General features: G+C 38.0%; 1 protein-coding gene and 1 pseudogene across 1 annotated transcript in view; one reads left to right on the top strand and one right to left on the bottom strand.

Moving 5' to 3' along the window:
• Positions 1-3,197: 3,197 nt before the first annotated feature.
• Positions 3,198-6,078, bottom strand: LOC101291283 (annotated as a pseudogene).
• An 8,742-nt stretch (positions 6,079-14,820) lies between these two features.
• LOC101294587 (superoxide dismutase [Cu-Zn], chloroplastic-like) overlaps positions 14,821-19,540 on the top strand; it is an 8,947-nt gene continuing 4,227 nt past the window's right edge. The window contains exons 1-7 of the mRNA XM_004287502.1: positions 14,821-15,223; positions 16,085-16,146; positions 16,248-16,287; positions 16,420-16,515; positions 16,598-16,629; positions 16,790-16,865; positions 17,053-17,106. Of these exons, the coding sequence (XP_004287550.1) occupies positions 14,953-15,223; positions 16,085-16,146; positions 16,248-16,287; positions 16,420-16,515; positions 16,598-16,629; positions 16,790-16,865; positions 17,053-17,106 (631 nt within the window). The 5' untranslated portion in view covers positions 14,821-14,952. The remainder of the gene's footprint in view (positions 15,224-16,084; positions 16,147-16,247; positions 16,288-16,419; positions 16,516-16,597; positions 16,630-16,789; positions 16,866-17,052; positions 17,107-19,540) is intronic.

Raw genomic sequence — 19,540 nt, 5'->3', positions numbered from 1 at the left:
CGCTAGGGCTCCTCTCACCGGTCTAGAAATGTTGCTGGGAGGGAGACCGACCGAACGGGACCGGTCCGGCGGCGAACGGAGGTCGGACGGCGGCGGGAGGACGGCCGGAATACCGGTGGGTGTAGAGAGAAGAAAATCGGGTGGGAGGAGAAGAAAAATCGGGAGGGAGGGAGAGAGAAAAGAAAAAGGGTTTGGGCCTCACACCCCAAACCGGTCCACACCATTTATAACCCAAACTTCCAAAATAAAAACACCCCGAAAAATAATACCCGAATAAAAATTACCTTTTTCTAGCTAAAATTTACTATTTTTACCGTCGTCGTATTTTCTTCATACTAATAATCCTCCGCACATAATCGTCCCCGAAACCCCTCTAGGGACCAATTAAACTATTTACTCAATGATCGAGACGGTAAAATTCTTATTATAATCACGCTAGTAAATAAGGTAAAAATATAAGGGTCGGGATGTGACAAACTCGGTGTCTGAAATACCATTATGATAAGCTTAATATTAATCGGTGTTAAGAACACCCCCGTTGATCATGTCTTTAACATTTCAATTTAGCCACAAAAACATTGTCAACTTGGGTGAAGTGACATCTACTCATGGCTCAGATTTCCTAAGAGACTGATTAATATGATTAATTTTGGTCTTATTGCCATTCAAAGAGGGCTTTGTAAATTGCCACTAAATTATAGGGCATGCGTCAATGGGCCGAAAATGGTTAAGCCATAACTATAGCCATATCATGATCCATATTAGAAGGCGCAAAAGCGTCCATTCATATCATGCTCTTGGTAACTGATCAACCGATGTTTGGCAAAACTCAAGCGGATATTTCACCATTAGATACATGTCTTTCAGACTCTTTTTCAAGACCACATCGATCATCATGGATTTAATTATGTTGTTTAGAACTTCATGTTCATATGAAAGTAATATCAATATCGAAACTTCAGGTTCGAATTTTGTGAACAATGGATCACATGTACATGCACAAAACTTCAAGTTTATGCAAACAATTAGAATTACAAGTCTACTGTAATATTTGAACTTCATATTCATAATCTCAAAAAGTTCATATTTGAGAATTATTAGCGAAACTTCAGGCTCACTAATATAAGCAATTGTAAACATAGAATTGAATAATATAAACAAAGTATATATGTAGACAAGATATAATCAAAATAGAAGTGAACTCATAGATTGTGAGTATGGATAATAAGCAACAAAAGTTGCACCAATATCTCATAGATCGTCATGGAGTTTATGGAACGAATGAGCGAAAACGTGCTGATAAAGTGTTATAAACTAAGAATGAGATAGAGAGAAAAGAGAAGAACAAAATGTAGGAGGAGGATGAAGTGTCCCTTTCATTCTCATTAGGCTCCTTTATATAGGAGTATGATTTACATATTAAGGACATAACTAATGAGTATTTACAAGGACATCCACATATATTATAATATTTACAACAGAAAGTAGTTGGGCAAAAGATACAACGAAGTTGATGTTTCTGCGGATGTCAATGCAATGAAATTTCTCCCAGTGCTCTGATTGTCAACGTGAAGAAATTCAACCAAACGCGGGTAAACAACATGAGTAATAATTAACTAATTAAGACTCTCTTAAGGTAGCCAAATGCCTCGTAATCTAATTAGTGACGAACGACCCACAAAGAAAACATAAATGAGGAGTAAGCTAAATGAAGACGTACTAGGGCATATCTTTAGGCGAGACACCCTCGATGATAGGAAATCGGCCTCTGAGATCTGCAAAAATTTGTGTAATGCTAGGTGAACCACCTTTTGAGAAACCACCTAGAACCCACCTTATGTGGCAGCTGGTATGGCAAAGTCATATAACATGAGAAATTATGTTTTGATGATATGGCTTTACCAAATCAGCTGCCGCCTAAGGTGGGCTTATGGTTTCTCAAAAAGTGGTTCACCTAGCATTACTCTTCTTTTATATTTCTATTTTTTTAATTACGATTTTTTTTCTTTTACGGCCATCGCCCTTTTTTAAACCCTGTTTTTTTCTTTATCTAATCAACATCTTCAGTTCTTTCCTCCACTCAACCCTCTCTTCTCTTGAATTGATTAAATCTTTCTCAATCATACACAACATCAATTATTAAAACAATAAAGTTATGATATAGAAAAAAACGTAGCAAAAGCTATATTATATGGCAGAAACAAGAGTTCAATTCAAAGAAGAACCTAAGATACATGCTAAACCCAGATTCCAGTTCACTCTCCCCCTTCAACATGTTAGTTGAAATTAGGGGGTTTTTTTTTGGGGGGGGGGGGAGGGAGGGGGGGTTTAAATAGAGGAGTTGATCAATTAAAACCTAGTTGAGAGGGTTGAAGGGGGAGAACAACGTCTATTTGACATCTCAGATTAGATATCAGAAGAAAGTTGAAGACTTTACAGATAGAACACAATAAAAATAGGGGTTTAAACTAAAAAGAAAAAACATAATAATATCTTATTTAAGAAAAATTGAAATATAAAAAAATGCGAAATATTTTAATGATATGGTTTTGCCACATCAGCTGAGATACAAATTTGTCGCCCACATTTATTTGCCTACCAAAGTGCCCGCCTTCTTAGTCTATTCATATATGTCTGTTCAAATGGTTTAACTTTATTTTTTAATAATAAAATAGATATGATCAATAGTCTAAGAGGGTGGGCATTTTAGTGGGCAAATAAGGGTGATCGATAAATTTGTATCTCATCAGCTATCACCTTAGAGCATATCCAAAAGCTTCCCCAAAATTTCTTTAAAATAAGGAGACAAAAAGCCAAAATCTCCAAATAAAAATTATGCTCCAACTCGAACAATTTCCCCATTTCAGAGATCTCAGCATTTATTACAACAATAAAATATGGTATATCACTATTGTAACAATAAAATACTCAATAAAATATTCTATATTTTTATTCTTCTCACTGGAGCACGTGAATAATTAATATTATTCCTCAAAATTGCTAAAATCAAGAAAACGAGGAAGTTGTTGGAATGTGGGTTCTAGGTGGTCTCCCAAAATGTGGTTTCCCAAAAGGTGGTTAATTTAACATTACTTATTAAAGAATGGGGAATAATGTTTTGATGATATGGCTTTGTCACATCAGCTGTCACCTAAGGTGGACTGTAGGTGGTTTCTCAAAAGGTGATTCACCTATCATTACTCATAATAAAAAGTAGCGAACAACCAATAAAACCCAATTTCTTTATAATCGAGTTTTCTTCTTTCTTTCTTCTTCATAACAATAGTTCCAGCCAAATTCCTTAGCTTTTCCTCCTCTTTCTCAGTCAATTGCAAATCTGAAACTCCTGTAATCCCGCCCCCTTCTGATTTTAGTGGGAAACTCAAGTACACGCCGCCATTAATGTTGTAGAAGCCGTTGGCAAGAATGAACACGGGGTGCACTTTCTCTTGGTCCTGAAGAATGCTCTGCGTGATATTTGCCACTGAATGTCTGAGTGCAGACGAGGTGTAACCCTTCAACAGAATAACTTCATACGCGGAGCCGACTACGGCTTTGTGGATCCTCTCTTTCTCGTGTTCGTCCATGCTCAACAATTGAACTCCCCCGACAGCTACAGTTGACCATAAAGTCACTAAAGTGTCCCCGTGCTTGCTAACTACGACCTTTCTTCAAATGGTTTGATATGGTGGGATTTGCCTCCGCATTTCATTCTATCTCATTGCCATAGAGACTATATGGGACTCCCTAACTTTCGTTTTCGGTAGGGTGTTTTTTGTTGCATGTTAGTTTTTGTTTATCTGTCTGTTAGAGCTTCTTATCATTTTGGTAACTTTTCTTATTAAGGAGTTAGGCTTAATATCCCCTCCTTACTTTTGCATTCTTTTTTTCTTTTTCTTTTTTTAAATAAAACTCAATAGAGGTTTGGGCATCTAGCCCGTCATCTGTTAATAAAAAAAAAAAAAGTAGTCCCCGTGCTCCCCCACAATACACCTGCACATCATGTGCGTTGACGTCAAACATATTGGTGAGAAAGAAGCGAAATCTGGACGAGTCTAGATTTGTACCTGATCAGATAACTCAGTTCGTCAGGAATCCTGACAGCTTCTATGCAACGTTTGTATGGACATCCACCAGATTGGACATGATAAGCAATTTCGTGTCCGGTGAGTGTTTTGCGAGTTGGGGTATAATCTTTTTGAAAAGTGACACATTGCTTTTTGTATTTGTACTAAGTCCAGTCTAGACTCGTCGGGTTTTTGGTGCGCCCTGGTGGTAACTATGCACAAATCAGATACGGTCGTTATTGTGTGATCCATACCAGCATTGATTTTGATATGAGGAATGATTGCGGCTCCCCCGGACCTTATCCGCATTCGTGCCGACGAGCTCGTGCTCGTCGGCGAGGTGTTGCGTGATAATAGATTGAACCGCCTCTATCCGTATATTACCGGCGCCGAATATCAAAACTTCGATGCTCCGCTGATGTGTTTTAAAATGTTACTCGTAAGCGCATGAATCAGTTGCAATACAAATATACAAGAGCGAGGTTGAACCCATATGAAATATATGAAAATTAGGAAAAACTAATCGAATCCAAATCAATTTAACACTAACCTAGTTGAATGAAAGTTGATTGTGAGGTAGAGCTTAATATTAAAACAAAGCAGGAAGATAAAGATTGATTATCTTGATGAAGAAGTAACTAAGATATCGGATTCCACCACATTAATCGATAAGTCTCTAAGTATTATCCAATAATTTCCAAATTAGGAGTAGCAATCTATAAATCAATCTACTGTTTTTTTCTCAAGATTTAACAATTAAGCACATATGGAATATATCTAAAGTAAACTCTTTTTCGCTTCTTAATTATAAACACCAAAATATCACATGTATACAAACTTATTGAAACTACAAGAGATCAAAATGTGTGCTAAGCATCAAATATGAAACAAGCTCATTTGAATGACAAGAGATCAAAAGAGTTCATATTAAATATTTTACAAAACCAAGCATGAATTAATAAAAGTGATTTCCAAACTATCAAAAATGCATGACATTAGAGGTGAAAGAAACAAAGATTTTATTAATGCATTTTGAAGCAAAAGTCATAGGCATGAAAAACATAACTATGAGAATTAATAGATAATTAAACGAAACTTATTTCATAATGTGGTATCATCCTTAACCTTAGTTAAAAAATTAGCAAGACATAATACAAATTGAAAACATGCTTAGAACAATACAAAACATCATAGGAAAAATAGTTAAAGAAATGGAACAACAAAGAGCAACACTGTGTCTCTAATTCTCTACTCTCTCCCCGGCTCTCTTATTCACTTGAAGCAACATGGTTGCCCTTCATTCCAACATCATCTCAATGTGAATGTGATAAGTTTCTTCCGTCTAAAATCTCAAGCTTGATAGCTAAAGTCTCTATCCATAAATGCTTTCATACATCACTTTCTCTTCATCTACAATATCATTTGCTTCTCTCATTTTTCATGTGCAAGAGTACATACACAAACTTTGAAGAATTGAGATTTAGTTCCTGGAATCATGTATGCTTGTTTCCTTGCTACGTACCTTCTTTCATGGCATGTTGTATTTGACAAATTCTCCATGCTTCCTTGTATCAATTGCATATGTACGTACCTATGAATTACATGAGTAAAGTGAATTCAATAATTGATGGCTAAGGTAAATATTTTCGATGGAACACTTTTAATGCAATGAGAAAACATTCCATCAATTGTATGCACATGCTATTATAACAATAAGAACATATGTTACACTTAGTTATCTAATTAAAGGGAAAAAGACTCGTGTTAAAACAAAGACTCAATTTACTATAGGTAAATTGCTTCCATAACTTTAACATTTTATTTATTTAGACAAAACATCTATAACACAAAAACAAACTAAATAACTCAAACTAATTAAAACAAGTAACTAACACATATAAATCAGTGATAATAATATGATATAAAATGCGCTCATCACCCGTGTCGGTGAAGACGGGGTTACCCAGTTGATCGGCCAGAAGATTTCCTGAGACAAAAATGAACTGTCCATATTGGATAAGTGTTTGACTAGAGTTGGTCAATATTGATACTATGGCAAGTATCGCCAAAATGTATCTATCTGATTTTCTAAAACATGGGTCCCCTCATGTACGTGAATGTGATCATGAGAGCATTTTTATTGGGTGGGATGCAAACAAGACCTATCAAGCATGTCGTGTTTTTTTTGCGGAACAAATTGTACAAGATGTGAAGTGGCTCAAGGCCACTAGAGATTAGGAGAGTCCCAGTAGTATCAAAAAGAAGGTTATGTTGTGGCTCAAGGCCACCAGAGATAAGTTGATTCCCAACAAGATCAAAGAAAAACTTGTAGTTGGTTCGGGAGCAACCTGTTCAGATGACATATTTCCGATGATGAGGGGCGTTAATTCTGAAATGAGTATGGAGAAAGCCAAGGTAGTTGCGGTAAAGCTCGAGCACTATGTAGCTTTGAATTCATCTGGCACCGGCGACCCAACGAAAGTGCGGGTCTTCACACATGGAGAAGTTTTTAATCCTGACTTATGTGAGACGCACGAACCTATGCAAATGACATATTTCCGACGACGAGGGGCGTTAATCCTGAAATGAACCTAGAGAAAGCCAAGTTAGTTGCGGTAAAGCTCAAGCACTATGTAGCTTTGAGTTCATCTAGCACCGGCAGCCCAACGAAAGTGCTGGTCTTCACACATGGAGAAGTTTTTAATCCTGACTTATGTGAGATGCATAAACCTTTGGACGTTTAACTGAAGGACCTCACATTTTACCCAAGCGGCTTCTTCTCATGAGGATTACCCCTTCTGTAGCAGGAAAGTATACGATTTTTGAGGTTGCCATATCTAAACGAGCGGATGTGGAATGTGCTTCTTTCATGTGTTCAAAGAAAGACTTCAAGTACTACTGCGTTCTCATAGCCGGTGATGCCAAGACTGTTTTTGACAAGCTGATGGCGCGGTGGGTCAAGAAAGTGGATATGTTTGAGCAAGTTGACTATCCCTTTGGGTCAGGGGACATCAAATTAGAGATGGCATTTTGCACCGCAAGTGTGTTGCAATCTGTGGCTAATAGTCAAGATTGATCACTATATAAATGATGCAGTTTCTGAAGTTGTGCTTGAAGAGATAGAAGGCATGCTGGTGTTAACTTCCTCATTATAACACTTCCTACTTTTCTAATTTGTATTTTGTTGGTTGATTCAAACTATGCAAAGTTTTGATTTGGTCATCTACTCTTGATTGGTTGCTACCTCTCAAACTTAATTCACCATGACCTATGGAGATGTGACTTTAGTGAACTAACTAGCTATAGTGATTGATTTATGTAATCGATTACTTAATTAGTTGTTAATTGCTTATTAGAGTTTAAACAAAATCAACAATGTTGTATTCAAGAGAAGGTTTTAGAAACCAAGTGAAGATTAGCTGAAACAACTAAATATGTTTACGAGTAAAAAAATAAAATATGAACAGACTTGGAACAACCTAAACATCATCGTAGAATGCTTATGTTTGATTTCAGGGCTAAAACCAATAAACCAAAATGCTCTCTGGTTAGGATAAACATAGAAGTTGATAGACTTGAAACGCTGGCTGGTGATCAAGGCTGTGAAGTTGGAGCTTAGCTTATGAAAACCTTTGACTTCTTTTAAGTGACAACCCAAAACGAACCTCGTTTTCGAACCCAGTTGTAAAGAAAGTTGAGAAAAGATTGGAAAACTTTCCTATCAAGAGGGGGTAGGCTGATATTGATCCAATCAGTTCTAAGCAGCCTTTTAACTTACTATTTCTCTTTATTCCAAATTCCAGTGGGAGTGTGATAAAGATGATATAATCTCTTTTGAAAAATTTATTTTGGGATGGAGTTGGAGAGGGTAAGAAAGGCAATCTGCTTCGCTAGGAGATTGGGTCGGAAAGTAGAGAAAAAGAAGGGATGTGGATTGAGAACTTTGCAAGAAACAAGTTTTTTTTAGGGAAGTGGCTTTGGAGATTTCTTTTGGAGCGAGAGTCCTTGTGTCACGCTGTAATAAGAAGTAAATATGGGTACAAATAGTTGAGATTCAAAACTAATTTTGGTGGGTCAAGTCGAAGTCCTTAATGTTTCTGCTGGTTTAACCTCATTTTCCCTTTGTCATAACCTAGTTGTAGGAAATGACAAAAGGGTGATGTTCTAGGAAGATTCTACTTTCCAAGGTGGTTCAAACTTTCGAGATACACCAATTCTTCGGTGGAAAGATTAGTTGTTCACTCTAGTGTTATGATGAGTTGGATTTTAGATTCAGAAGAAATTTAAATGAATGAGAGATTAAGGATTTTGTCTCGTTGATGGCTAAACTAGAAAAGTTGATGGCTACCGGGAAATTCTCTTGCAAATCTTTTCATAGATTCTTTTTTTAAGTTTTTTTTTAAATTTATTAATAACTCACACACCTTACATATGTCTGTGAGGTTTGAACCCTGATAAGCCTAAAATAGACTTATAAATAACCCTGCAATCACAATAAAGTTATCGATGGTAGTATATGAAAGTAGGGTCGGTGTCTCCCGCAGAGGATTGTGACTTAACAATTGCAAATATGACTCTGAAAAACTGAACAAACACTAGAGAAAGACGCAACTAAAAACTATAGCTAGACTCAACGAAAAATTACGAAATTAGTTTTGCTATGCTAACAAAATTCAGAAAAACGACAGACATAATGATCAACAACATAAAACTAAATTTGGGGATTTTGGTTTTGAAAATCAAATAACGAAAACTAGCTATTGAAAATAAAATTCACTATGAATCAAGAATGAGTCAATTATAAACTTTGTAGCACTAAGCGCAATTACTTTCTCTAGAACCCTAGCAGATATGTTTGAAGCACTCTTCTTCTTCAAGAAATCTTCTTCTTCAATCTCCAAGGAACTAACCACGTTCTTGATTCTTCAATCACATAAACAAGTTCAACTCAACACAGAATAATTGAACTTGTGACCTTACAAAGTATTGCAGCGGAAATACCATCTCTCAAACGCTATGCGTGCAAAGATAGTTCTCTAAGAATAATTGTGCAAAATGTAGTCTTCAAACAAGCTGCTATGTCTCCTTTATAAACGTCCAAAACTCTTGTGCAAGACATCTTCTCATCATCAACGTCATTAACCCATTTGGTTTCTTAAAAGGAAATCTTTTAAACTGCATAATCACCAAATCAATCAAATATATCTCATATATCAAATACTATCAAATCTGATAATTAAAGGAATAAAAAACCTAATCAAATTAAGTTTCGTTCCTTCTACGTACCAATAGACATAAAACCTAATCATATTAGGTTTCATTCCTTTTACATGTCATCTAGTTTAATAAGCAAATCAGATATCAAAGGAATTAAATCCTATTCAAACTAGGCAACAATAAATCCCAATAATCTTTCTCAATCAATCTTTATTTGTTTTGTATAGGAATGACAATACTTGTCATACTACCATAACGAAAACTAGCTAGGAACTACTTCTCACCACTAGACAATGATTACACCTATGATGTGTTTACTAACATGTTCAATTCATTCAGATATCCTTACTCAAGCTAAGTCAATGATGTGTTGAACTTAACCTATCAATCCTTCTTACTTGGTACGTTAAGAGAATGATGTTTTCAAGTTAACTTAGCATCTAGAATGGAGCCTAGAGTGATGTTTTCGCACAACTCTCACCTAGAAGTCATTAAGGTCTAAAAGATTATGAATGAGGCTGGGCAATGTTGATACTGATGTTGTCCTAATCTACCTAGACATTGATTTATGTGAATGGGCTCAAGTCATTCACTCGTTACTCTAGAATGCAAGTAGACATGATGTTCATACAAAACATTCATAGCTTTACAACTTAGCATGCATACTAATGTTGGCCACCATCAATAAACATACATAGTTGATCAATGATATAACAATAAGCCAATGAATATCTGAAATCCATGGAACAAATTAAATAAACGCCAACTTCATAATTACACCATGTCTAGGGCTTGAAAGCAGCCCCTAACTAAGGGAAAATTAGTTACTCATCATTTTTAAAAACACACAAAAGAAATTCATGAAGTTCGGGAAGAAACAAAAATACTAAAGATGAAAAACAGGGGAAAAGATTGATCTCTTTTGGGCTCCGAACTTTACTTCTTCTCCTTGAGTTGCTTGACGGCTCCCTCTTCTCTTGTGCGTTTCTGAACTTTTTTTGACGTCTAGAAACCCTTTTTGTTTAGCTTCATGACTCTTTAATTTGCTTCCTCGTGGATCTTTAACTCCTTGCTTCAAAGAAAAGTCATCATCTAATTTTCTGATTGGTCCTCGGTCCATCAAGAATCCAAAGTGAATCATAATTCCTCGCAATTTCCTTCTTTTGGCCTTCTTTTCCTAGTTTGCTTCGGACAACCTAATAAACACACAAACAAATAAATTATCTAAGAATAACACAAAATAACAAAGAAAAGTATTGGGTTAAACAATAATAATGTAGCATAAAAATGCTCATATCAAACCCATGGCTTCAAAGTTGTTAGTTAAAAACCTTAACCAACCAAATAGTAGTGGATTAGCCCAATCTTTGCGCCTGCAAAGTTTAATTGGAACTCTAAGACCCCTACTAAGGTGAAAGTATTGGGCCGGCCAGGGGAGGACGAACACTTGTGTTGTTCTTCAACGGAGAAAATTAGGTTGTTGTTTTTTCCTTCATTGGTACATTGGAAAGTGTTGATCATGTCTTTGTGCATTATGAAGTTGTTAATTTCTTATGTACGAAATTACTTAGGTAGGCAAAAGTGGTATGGACTAATCCATCATAGAGGAACGATTTATTTAAAGAAAATCTTTAATCTTTTGGTAAAGGGAAAAAAACCAAAATTCTTTGGTTTGTTGGGTGCTAGCAGTATTCTGGGTGATTTGGATGGAGGGAAATAGAAGACTATTTCAAACCCTATAGTGGGGTGGAGAGGAAAGACATGTGGGAGATAGTTAAGTTTTGGGCATCTTTGGTGGCTTATACTTCTAAGGATTTCAAGAATTATAGTAATTCTTCCATTATTCTTAACCGGAAAGCAACTGTAGTATATTCTCTTTGTTTAGGTTTTAAAAGATGAGCTGCTATGTCTTTAGTCATATGTGTTATGTTTTCTTTTTAAGAGGACTCCCTATCAGCCTCTTTGTTCTTCGGTTTTTTTTTGTTACAAATGGTGGCTGAGTGAACTACCACTTCGAGGTAGTTGAGCAATTTAAGGTATGACCCATCCTCAAGAGATGTTTTTCATAAGCCGGAGTTCGAACCAAGGACCTCCTATCACCAAGAGTGACCTTGGAAAGACATGTGGGAGATAGTTAAGTTTTGAGCATCTTTGTTGGCTTATACTTCTAAGGATTTCAAGAATTATAGTAATTCTTCCATTATTCTTAACCGGAAAGCAACTATAGTATATTCTCTTTGTTTAGGTTTTAAAAGATGAGCTTATCACACCCCAAATTTTGGTAAATAAAATTCCAAATTCAAGACATGATAACTAAAAAGAAAAACAAACTTTACAACACTTTAGTTTTACAACTTGTGAAAGAATAATTTGAACAAGGTAAAACCTCCCTCAATACTCACAAAAATCTAGAAAGTAAACACAAGGAACAAGCCTAACTGCCGCAGCCTCAACTCTGCTAATCCTGACTTGCAAAATCAACCTCTACACCATGGAATGGTGCACCGGGTTGTAAACAACAAACCCGGTAAGCTTTAATAACTCGTATGAGTAAATCTACAATAAAAGACTCAACCCAACATCACATATGAATAAAAACTGGAAATTCTTGCATTAATAACTTAGTTAAGGAATTCCCTTAAAAGCAAGAGAATTCAAAAGAAATAATTAAGAGAACACAACAAATCAAAATTAATCAAATCATAAATGAAATCCTGCAAAAAGTATAGTTCAGGAATTCCATTAAAATCACACGATTTAAAATTAGAGAATCTCCTGCGGATAAGCATAGTTCAGGAGATACTCAAAGCAATAAATTTAAATGACAACATATAAGAACATCACACAATCATTTCACAACCCTTACTTATGAGTTCATCAAAGCAAAGTCATCCCCCATAAGTAACTAGACAAACACGTATTCATGGGTTCGTTAACACATAGTCATCTCCCATGAAGTACCGACAGACTAGAGCTCTATACTGACCGTAACCAATCACCCGGCCAAGGCTTGGTTCCTGGTCTACCACGAAGGCTCCTAATCTAATGCACACAATCACCATTAAGGCACACAATCACCATTAAGACACACAACCACAACTAATGCACAACAATCACACTAAGGCATAACCACAATTAATGCACGCAATCACCACAAAGGCACACTACCACAACTAATGCACAACAATCACCACTAAGGCACACTCCTAATCTAATGCACACAATCACCATTAAGGCACACAACCACAACTAATGCACAACAATCACCACTAAGGCATAACCACAATTAATGCACGCAATCACCACAAAGGCACACTACCACAACTAATACACAACAATCACCACTAAGGCACAATCACAATTAATGCACTCAATCACCACAAAAGCACACTACCACAACTAATGCACAATAATCACCACTAAGGCACGCATCCAATTATAACCCATGATCAGAAGTCTTTTTGAAAGATTTTATTTTTATCAGAAAACATATTTTCACTTACCCATGAGCCTTTGACGATCCAGCTCATTTATATTTAAATATAAAAATCATTTTCTTTCAAGGACAACTTCACAATTACCAATAATAAACTATAAAATAAACTCGGTTCCTTTATGAACCCATGTGAGATTTACTCACAATATAATAATATCATCATCATCAAAATCATTATCATTAACATCATCATCATAATAATTATCAAAATCATTATCATCATCATCATAATCGTCATCATAACAATCATCATCATCAAAATCACCATCATAATCATCATCAAAATCACCATCATAATCATCATTAAACTCAACATCACAATCATCATCATAATCATCATCACAATCATCATCATAATCATCATCAAAATAAATAGGTCACAAAGTGGACCTTGGTGAGATTTTACTCACCTTTACTCCCGCTGCGTCTTCACATAAACACAAGTGTCTAGCTCAAAACTAAACTCCACAAGTCACCCTATTAACAAAAACGTTAACCTTAGTAACTGACAATTACGACTTTTACACTTGTTTTCATAAGCTCAACAAGACAACCAACAACACTAAGACTTTCAGACGTGCCGCCACGAGTAGCGGCGTGTGGGCCCCACGCGCCCCCTAAGAACTTCACAAAACCCTAACATGCTCAAACAACTCTGAAAACTACTCAACATGCTCACGTGCTCGTATCAACGAGCACAACCTAACAAAGACTACAGACCTCCCAATCCCCTCCCGGACGCGCCGCCACGCGCCACCACCGACGGCAGTGAGTGAGCCCCACGCGTCACCATACAACCTTGCAACAAAAGCACACCCACTATACCCAACATGAACAACAAGGCAAGGGGAGCAATTTTCATACCTAGAGTAACCGCCAAATCGGTCAGAGCACGCCGAAAAACTGGCCGGAAAGTTAGAATCCACCCACCGTAACTCTACGTCGTGAGTCGAGCTTCAAGACCACCATGAGTCGAACCAGGGCGCCCAACACTTCCTATCCCAACCGGGTTCAAGCCTCATCGCCGCTGCCGGAGGTGAGAATTCGATCAGGTTGCAAACCGGGTTGCTAGCCCTCACTGTTGCGCTCGGCTTGCACAGCTCAGCTCGAGTCGTCCTCACCCACCAACACAGGGAAGATTGCGCCGAGGAGAGAAAGAGAATCTGACCGGTGCTGCCGTCTAAGTCCGTCGGAGTTGGCCGAAAAAACCGAGTCGGGTCGGCTGGAGACTTTGGACTCTCTCGGGGTCGGGAAGAGAGAAGGAGAGGGGAAGAAATGTGATTCTGAAAAAATGAGGACCCAAAACGAAAATTTCCTATTTAACCTAAATATTTCCGAAAAGCCACAACTTCCGCTGACCATAATTTTCTCATACAAAGTCTGTTTTACGCGTGCCACGTGTTTACGAACTCGTATCGTCGTGCTCTATAACTTTCGTGAAGGAAGTTTCTCGAGAAACCCAACGAATAACAACTCTATGACCGTCAAAGAAAAATGAACCTTTTCGGGTAATTTATATGACCGAACACTTCCGCTCTTCCTTCGAACTTCAAAAACACACTAACTTCTAACTCAAAAAAAATTCTCAATTAATATTAGAAACTAATATCAAATTTCCGGGGTATTACAGAGCTGCTATGTCTTTAGTCATAGGTGCTCTGTTTTCTTTTTAAGATGACTCCCTATCAGCCTCTTTGTTCTTTGATTTTGTTTTTTGGTTACAAATGGTGGCTGAGTGACTACCACTCCGGGGTAGTTGAGCAATTTAAGGTATGAACTATCCTTAAGAGATGTTTTTCATAAGTCGGGGTTCGAACCAAGGACCTCTTATTACCAAGAGTGACCTTGCAGCGTCCGCTCCACTTGCAGCTTAGCATGCTTCCACTAGACCAAACCCATTAGGTAAAATTACGATGAGCATATTGAAGAAGCGGGTAACAAAATGTACCGATACAAAATTAATATTAAAAAGAATATAAAAAGAGAAAAAAGAAAAAAAAAAAAGGTTAAATCCTCTCGATCTTCCACAACTCAGTTTACACCATTGACCCAGATAAACCCCAAAACACACACACACACTCCTGAGACTCTTGAGAGTAAGGACATATTCTCACTCACTCCACGTATTATCATCTTCCATTTCCACTTTCTCCACCAACCAATCCAACTCAAATGCAAGCAGCCCTGGCAGCCATGGCCGCCCACTCTGTCATGCTCTCAACCTACTCATCCCACACTCTCTTCGCCCAAATCCCAACCCCTCCTACTCTCCACTCCTCCTTCCATGGCGTCTCTCTCAAGCTCCCCGTCAAATCCTTCTCTCTCGCCGCCTCCGCCGCCCCTAAGCCTCTCGCAGTCGTCGCCGCCACCAAGAAGGCTGTCGCCGTCCTCAAGGGCACTTCAGCCGTCGAGGGCGTCGTCACCTTGACCCAAGAAGATGACGGTACTTTCGTGCTCCATCATCATCAGTTATCTCCTAAATGTTTAATCGCTTAGCTGAATGGAATTGATATTGCAAACTATGCTTTTGTATCGTGTTTTGTTACTCTGCAATTGGTCTGGGTTACAATAACTTATGGTTTTGATTCATTTTCTTTATATTGATGCCTATTCGACTAAGAAGTTTGAAATGTGATACGGTTTAGAGCTGGATTTTGAACCTGCATTCTCCAGCTTAGATTAATAGGAGTATAATAACTTCATTGCTTGAGAATCTGAAACCGGGATAGTCAACTATTTGAAATAGAATGTATTTGATGTAGCGGAATGTTATGGTAATCCTATGAGTGAGTGCTTGATTGTGTGTCTGAAATTTGGGCTGTATCCTTAACATGTCACTTCTGATGGGTTTCATTGATGTCTAAGAAAATGAAAATGTGGAAAAAGTTATTATCGTGGAAGCTTTCCAGGTTTCGGACTATAACTTATTCTGCATTTTTCGGTTGTGGAGAAATTTTTCTCTACTTATCTATGGCCCCCTTTGTGAATGTTTATCTCTAGTCTTCACTTATATTTATTGAGAATTTGAAAAGGGGGGCTGTTAACTTTTCCAGAGTATTCATTTGATTTAGTTAATTAGTTGAATGCTTTTTAAGCACCCCTTTGTGAATGTTTATCTCTAGTCTTCACTTATATTTATTGAGAATTTGAAAAGGGGGGCTGTTAACTTTTCCAGAGTATTCATTTGATTTAGTTAATTAGTTGAATGCTTTTTAAGCACTTTCTTCAATTGTGAATGAGTGGGGTCTGAATTCCATGCTCAAATACTTGTTCTCAATCCAACTGTGTTGTGTACTGTATGTAGGTCCTACAACTGTGAATGTTCGTATCACTGGACTTACTCCTGGGCCTCATGGGTTCCATTTGGTGAGTGTTTTGCTTTAGCTTTTTTATCTTTTATTTTTTTATTTTAAATCTTCGGATTAGCAAACTCGCTGTGACCAAGTGTATTTTCTTTTCTTGTGTAGCATGAGTTTGGTGACACAACAAATGGATGCATTTCCACAGGTCGGTCTGATATTTCATTCAAAGTTATGTTGATTATGTTAGTGCTTCAATGGATGTAGTCTTTTCATGATACGTTCTTAAAGTTATTGCATTCAATATGGTCCTTTATCATCTTCAATTTCTAACTGTTAGGACCACATTTCAATCCTAACAATTTGACTCATGGAGCTCCTGAGGATGAAGTCCGTCATGCGGGTGACCTGGGAAACATAATTGCTAATGCTGATGGTAAGTCATTTTCTTGTTTCTCTGCATTTCCAATTCCTGAAACTGCTCAATGTATTGATATATGTACGGTGTGGTAATGTAGGAGAGGCAGAGGCAACAATCGTGGATAGCCAGGTAATATTTGAACCCAGATAATGACTTTCCTTAAGATTCGACTTATATGCTTGTACGAAGAGGGAGTGTGCATCTTTTGTTTACATATAGGCTCTGGTTTGGTATTTGGTTGGACCTTAAAGGTATTTGTTAATCTGTTCTCTGCTTTCGAAATGTGTAGATACCATTAACTGGTCCTAACGCTGTAATTGGAAGAGCCTTGGTGGTTCATGAACTGGAGGATGACCTTGGAAAGGGTGAGTATGTTTGTAATGTCATGTGGGGAAGAAAGCTTTATCAATGGAATAGGAGTGTGTATAGTTGCAGTGATATTTTTTTTCATTATGGATTTACTATTTTGGTGGTTAATGTCAGTGCACTTAACAAATAAGCTTTTGTTTCCCTCCTGCCCCCTTTATTCTAACCACTAGTGTGCATCTGTAGGTGGACATGAACTCAGTCTCAGCACTGGCAATGCGGGTGGACGATTGGCATGTGGTAAGCAAGCAGTTTTACTTTAGAATTTATCTATTTCTGTAAATTTATGTTGTTTCCTGTTTGAAAAAGTTAGAGCATTTGGTAACTTGGTTTGTTTCTTTATCTTATTGTGAGATGTGACAACGTATATAAGTTATCAATGAGGAATAACTTTTCTATTTTGGGGAAACATAGTCCTGATTGACCCTTTTGCATTGTTAATTACTCATAACACATTCCTGATTATCATAAGTAGTTCATTAGGTTATTAGTTGTTCAATAAACTGGAAGAGTGTACTAGATATGGAGCCAGGAAAGATTGTTCATACCTATGGTGGGGTGGAGAGGGAAGACCTGTGGGAGAGAGTCAAGTTCTGGGCATCCTAATGGGCTTCCACTTCTAAGTAATTTAAGGATTATAGTCTTCCTACCATTATTCTTAACTGGAAGCAGCAGTAGTAAAAGCTCCTAAGTTTAGATTTAGCACTAATAGATGAGCTGCTAAGCCTTTACCCCTAGCTGCACTCTTTAGTTATTTAAAGCGGACTCCTTGTCCGCCTCCTTGTACTTTGCTTTTTATTTCAGCAAAAAGCTGTTTCTTTTAAAAATAAAATGATGGGTTAATAGGAACCGTCAGTCTCCCATGGTTTGCTCCCATGTGGTCTGGGGACCATGTTTGGCCTTCCCACAGGTGCCATCTACTTATAACCTTGGGGGTACTAGTGTTACTAATAGTTTAGTTTTGTCACTTGTTCCGGAGTTGGGCTTAAATTCAGAGACTAGTGCTACATGGTACTCTAAATTTATGGCAACTATAGATGTCCCTAATATTTCTTTGTAAAGATAAGATCATTCTTTTATGGCAACTATAAGTTTGTCTTTGTTTCTTAGTCTTTTATTGTTCAATAGACAAAATGTACTTTCACTCTATTCCCCCTAGGAAACATATCACTAGCTTGACCAAAATGAAAGAGTAAAAGGAGCACTATAATCACTTAGAGTGTTTTACTTTATCATCTTATGCCTTTTGTAATCACGACTTGATTGTAATCCAATAACTTTAAAACATAACTCGGTTAAGCATATGAATTGTTTATTAGTAGATATTAGTCAAATCGATTTTGGGCCCGCTTTTTCTTCTGATTTTAAGTTTTAGTAAATTACTATAAAGTTACTAACTAAATTTCAGTTTACAAATACATCCTTTACATAATATCTTACACATTTAAGGACAAATATTAACAAATTAGGACAAACTAATATCCACATGCCATCTGTCACTACAATTTTACCAGGATACCCTTCACTACATATCAACTGCTAATGTCGACAAGAAGCACAGTAGCACACTGGCGAGTAGCACAGTAGCACATTAGGTGCAGTAGCACACTGGGTGCTACTGCCAAGTAGCACAGTAGCACCTGATAAAAAGGTGCTATTGCAATTTTTTTCAGGCAATTCTCCGGAATCAAACAAAGCTGCTACTGTCGCGATAGGAGACCTTCATAAAGCTGCTACTGTCTATTACTGTCGACTCCACAGCTGCTACTGTCGACTCCACAACTTCTATTGTTGAATTTTACTACTCATCTGCAAATTTATCCTTCCAACAGTAGCAGAAAATTACCTATCCAACAAATCTCAACACCAACATTAATAACTTACCGTTCCAACAGATCACAGTAGCAGCAAATTATCCTTCCGATCTCAACAGTAGCAGCAAAAGGACAAACACACATATACAAGCTCTGTTCACCATCATCACCATCGTCCCTTTTTTCTTCCCTCCTCTCTTCTCCCTACAGAAACCCTAACCCATACCAGACCTGCCGTCGACCCGTCGACCCGACCCGATTTTTGCGGCCAACTCCGGCGAACCTAGTCGACGGCACCGATCGAATTCTTTTCCTCTCTTTGATGCGACCCTCCCTCTGTCAATGGATCGTGCCAATTCAAGCCGGGTAGTGAGTTGGAGCTTCGGCAGAGGGACGACGACGTCATCGAGGCAGAGCCATCGTCGAGCCTTGGGTTGAGAGAGAGAGATCTGAGGGGTGTATCGGGGTGTCATCGCCGTCGAGGACTCAACGTCATCGCCGTGGCCGTCGAGGCTTCGGCTTCGGTTACGGCTTCGTCGTCGTCGACGCTTCGGCTTCATCACCGTGGAGGCTTCGGCTTCGTCGCCGTCGAGGCTTCGGCTTCGTCGCCGCTGAGGCTTCTGCTTCGTCACTGTTGAGGCCTTGGAGTCGTCGTCGAGGCTTCGACGTCGTCGTCTTCTTCGAGGCTTCAAGGGTGGCGTCTTCGTGATTCTTGTAGGAGAGAGCGTATAGATCTGGGAGGAGAGAGGGAGAGGGAGAGGGAGGGAGAGAGAGAGAGAGAGAGAGAGAGAGAGAGAGAGAGAGAGAGAGAGAGAGAGAGAGAGAGAGAGAGAGAGAGAGACGACGACGACGACGACGAC

Source organism: Fragaria vesca, linkage group LG1 (assembly GCF_000184155.1).
Source record: "Fragaria vesca subsp. vesca linkage group LG1, FraVesHawaii_1.0, whole genome shotgun sequence".
Lineage (NCBI taxonomy): Eukaryota > Viridiplantae > Streptophyta > Magnoliopsida > Rosales > Rosaceae > Fragaria > Fragaria vesca.
Note: the sequence above shows the minus strand (reverse complement) of the source record. Positions and strands in the feature narration are given on the sequence as shown.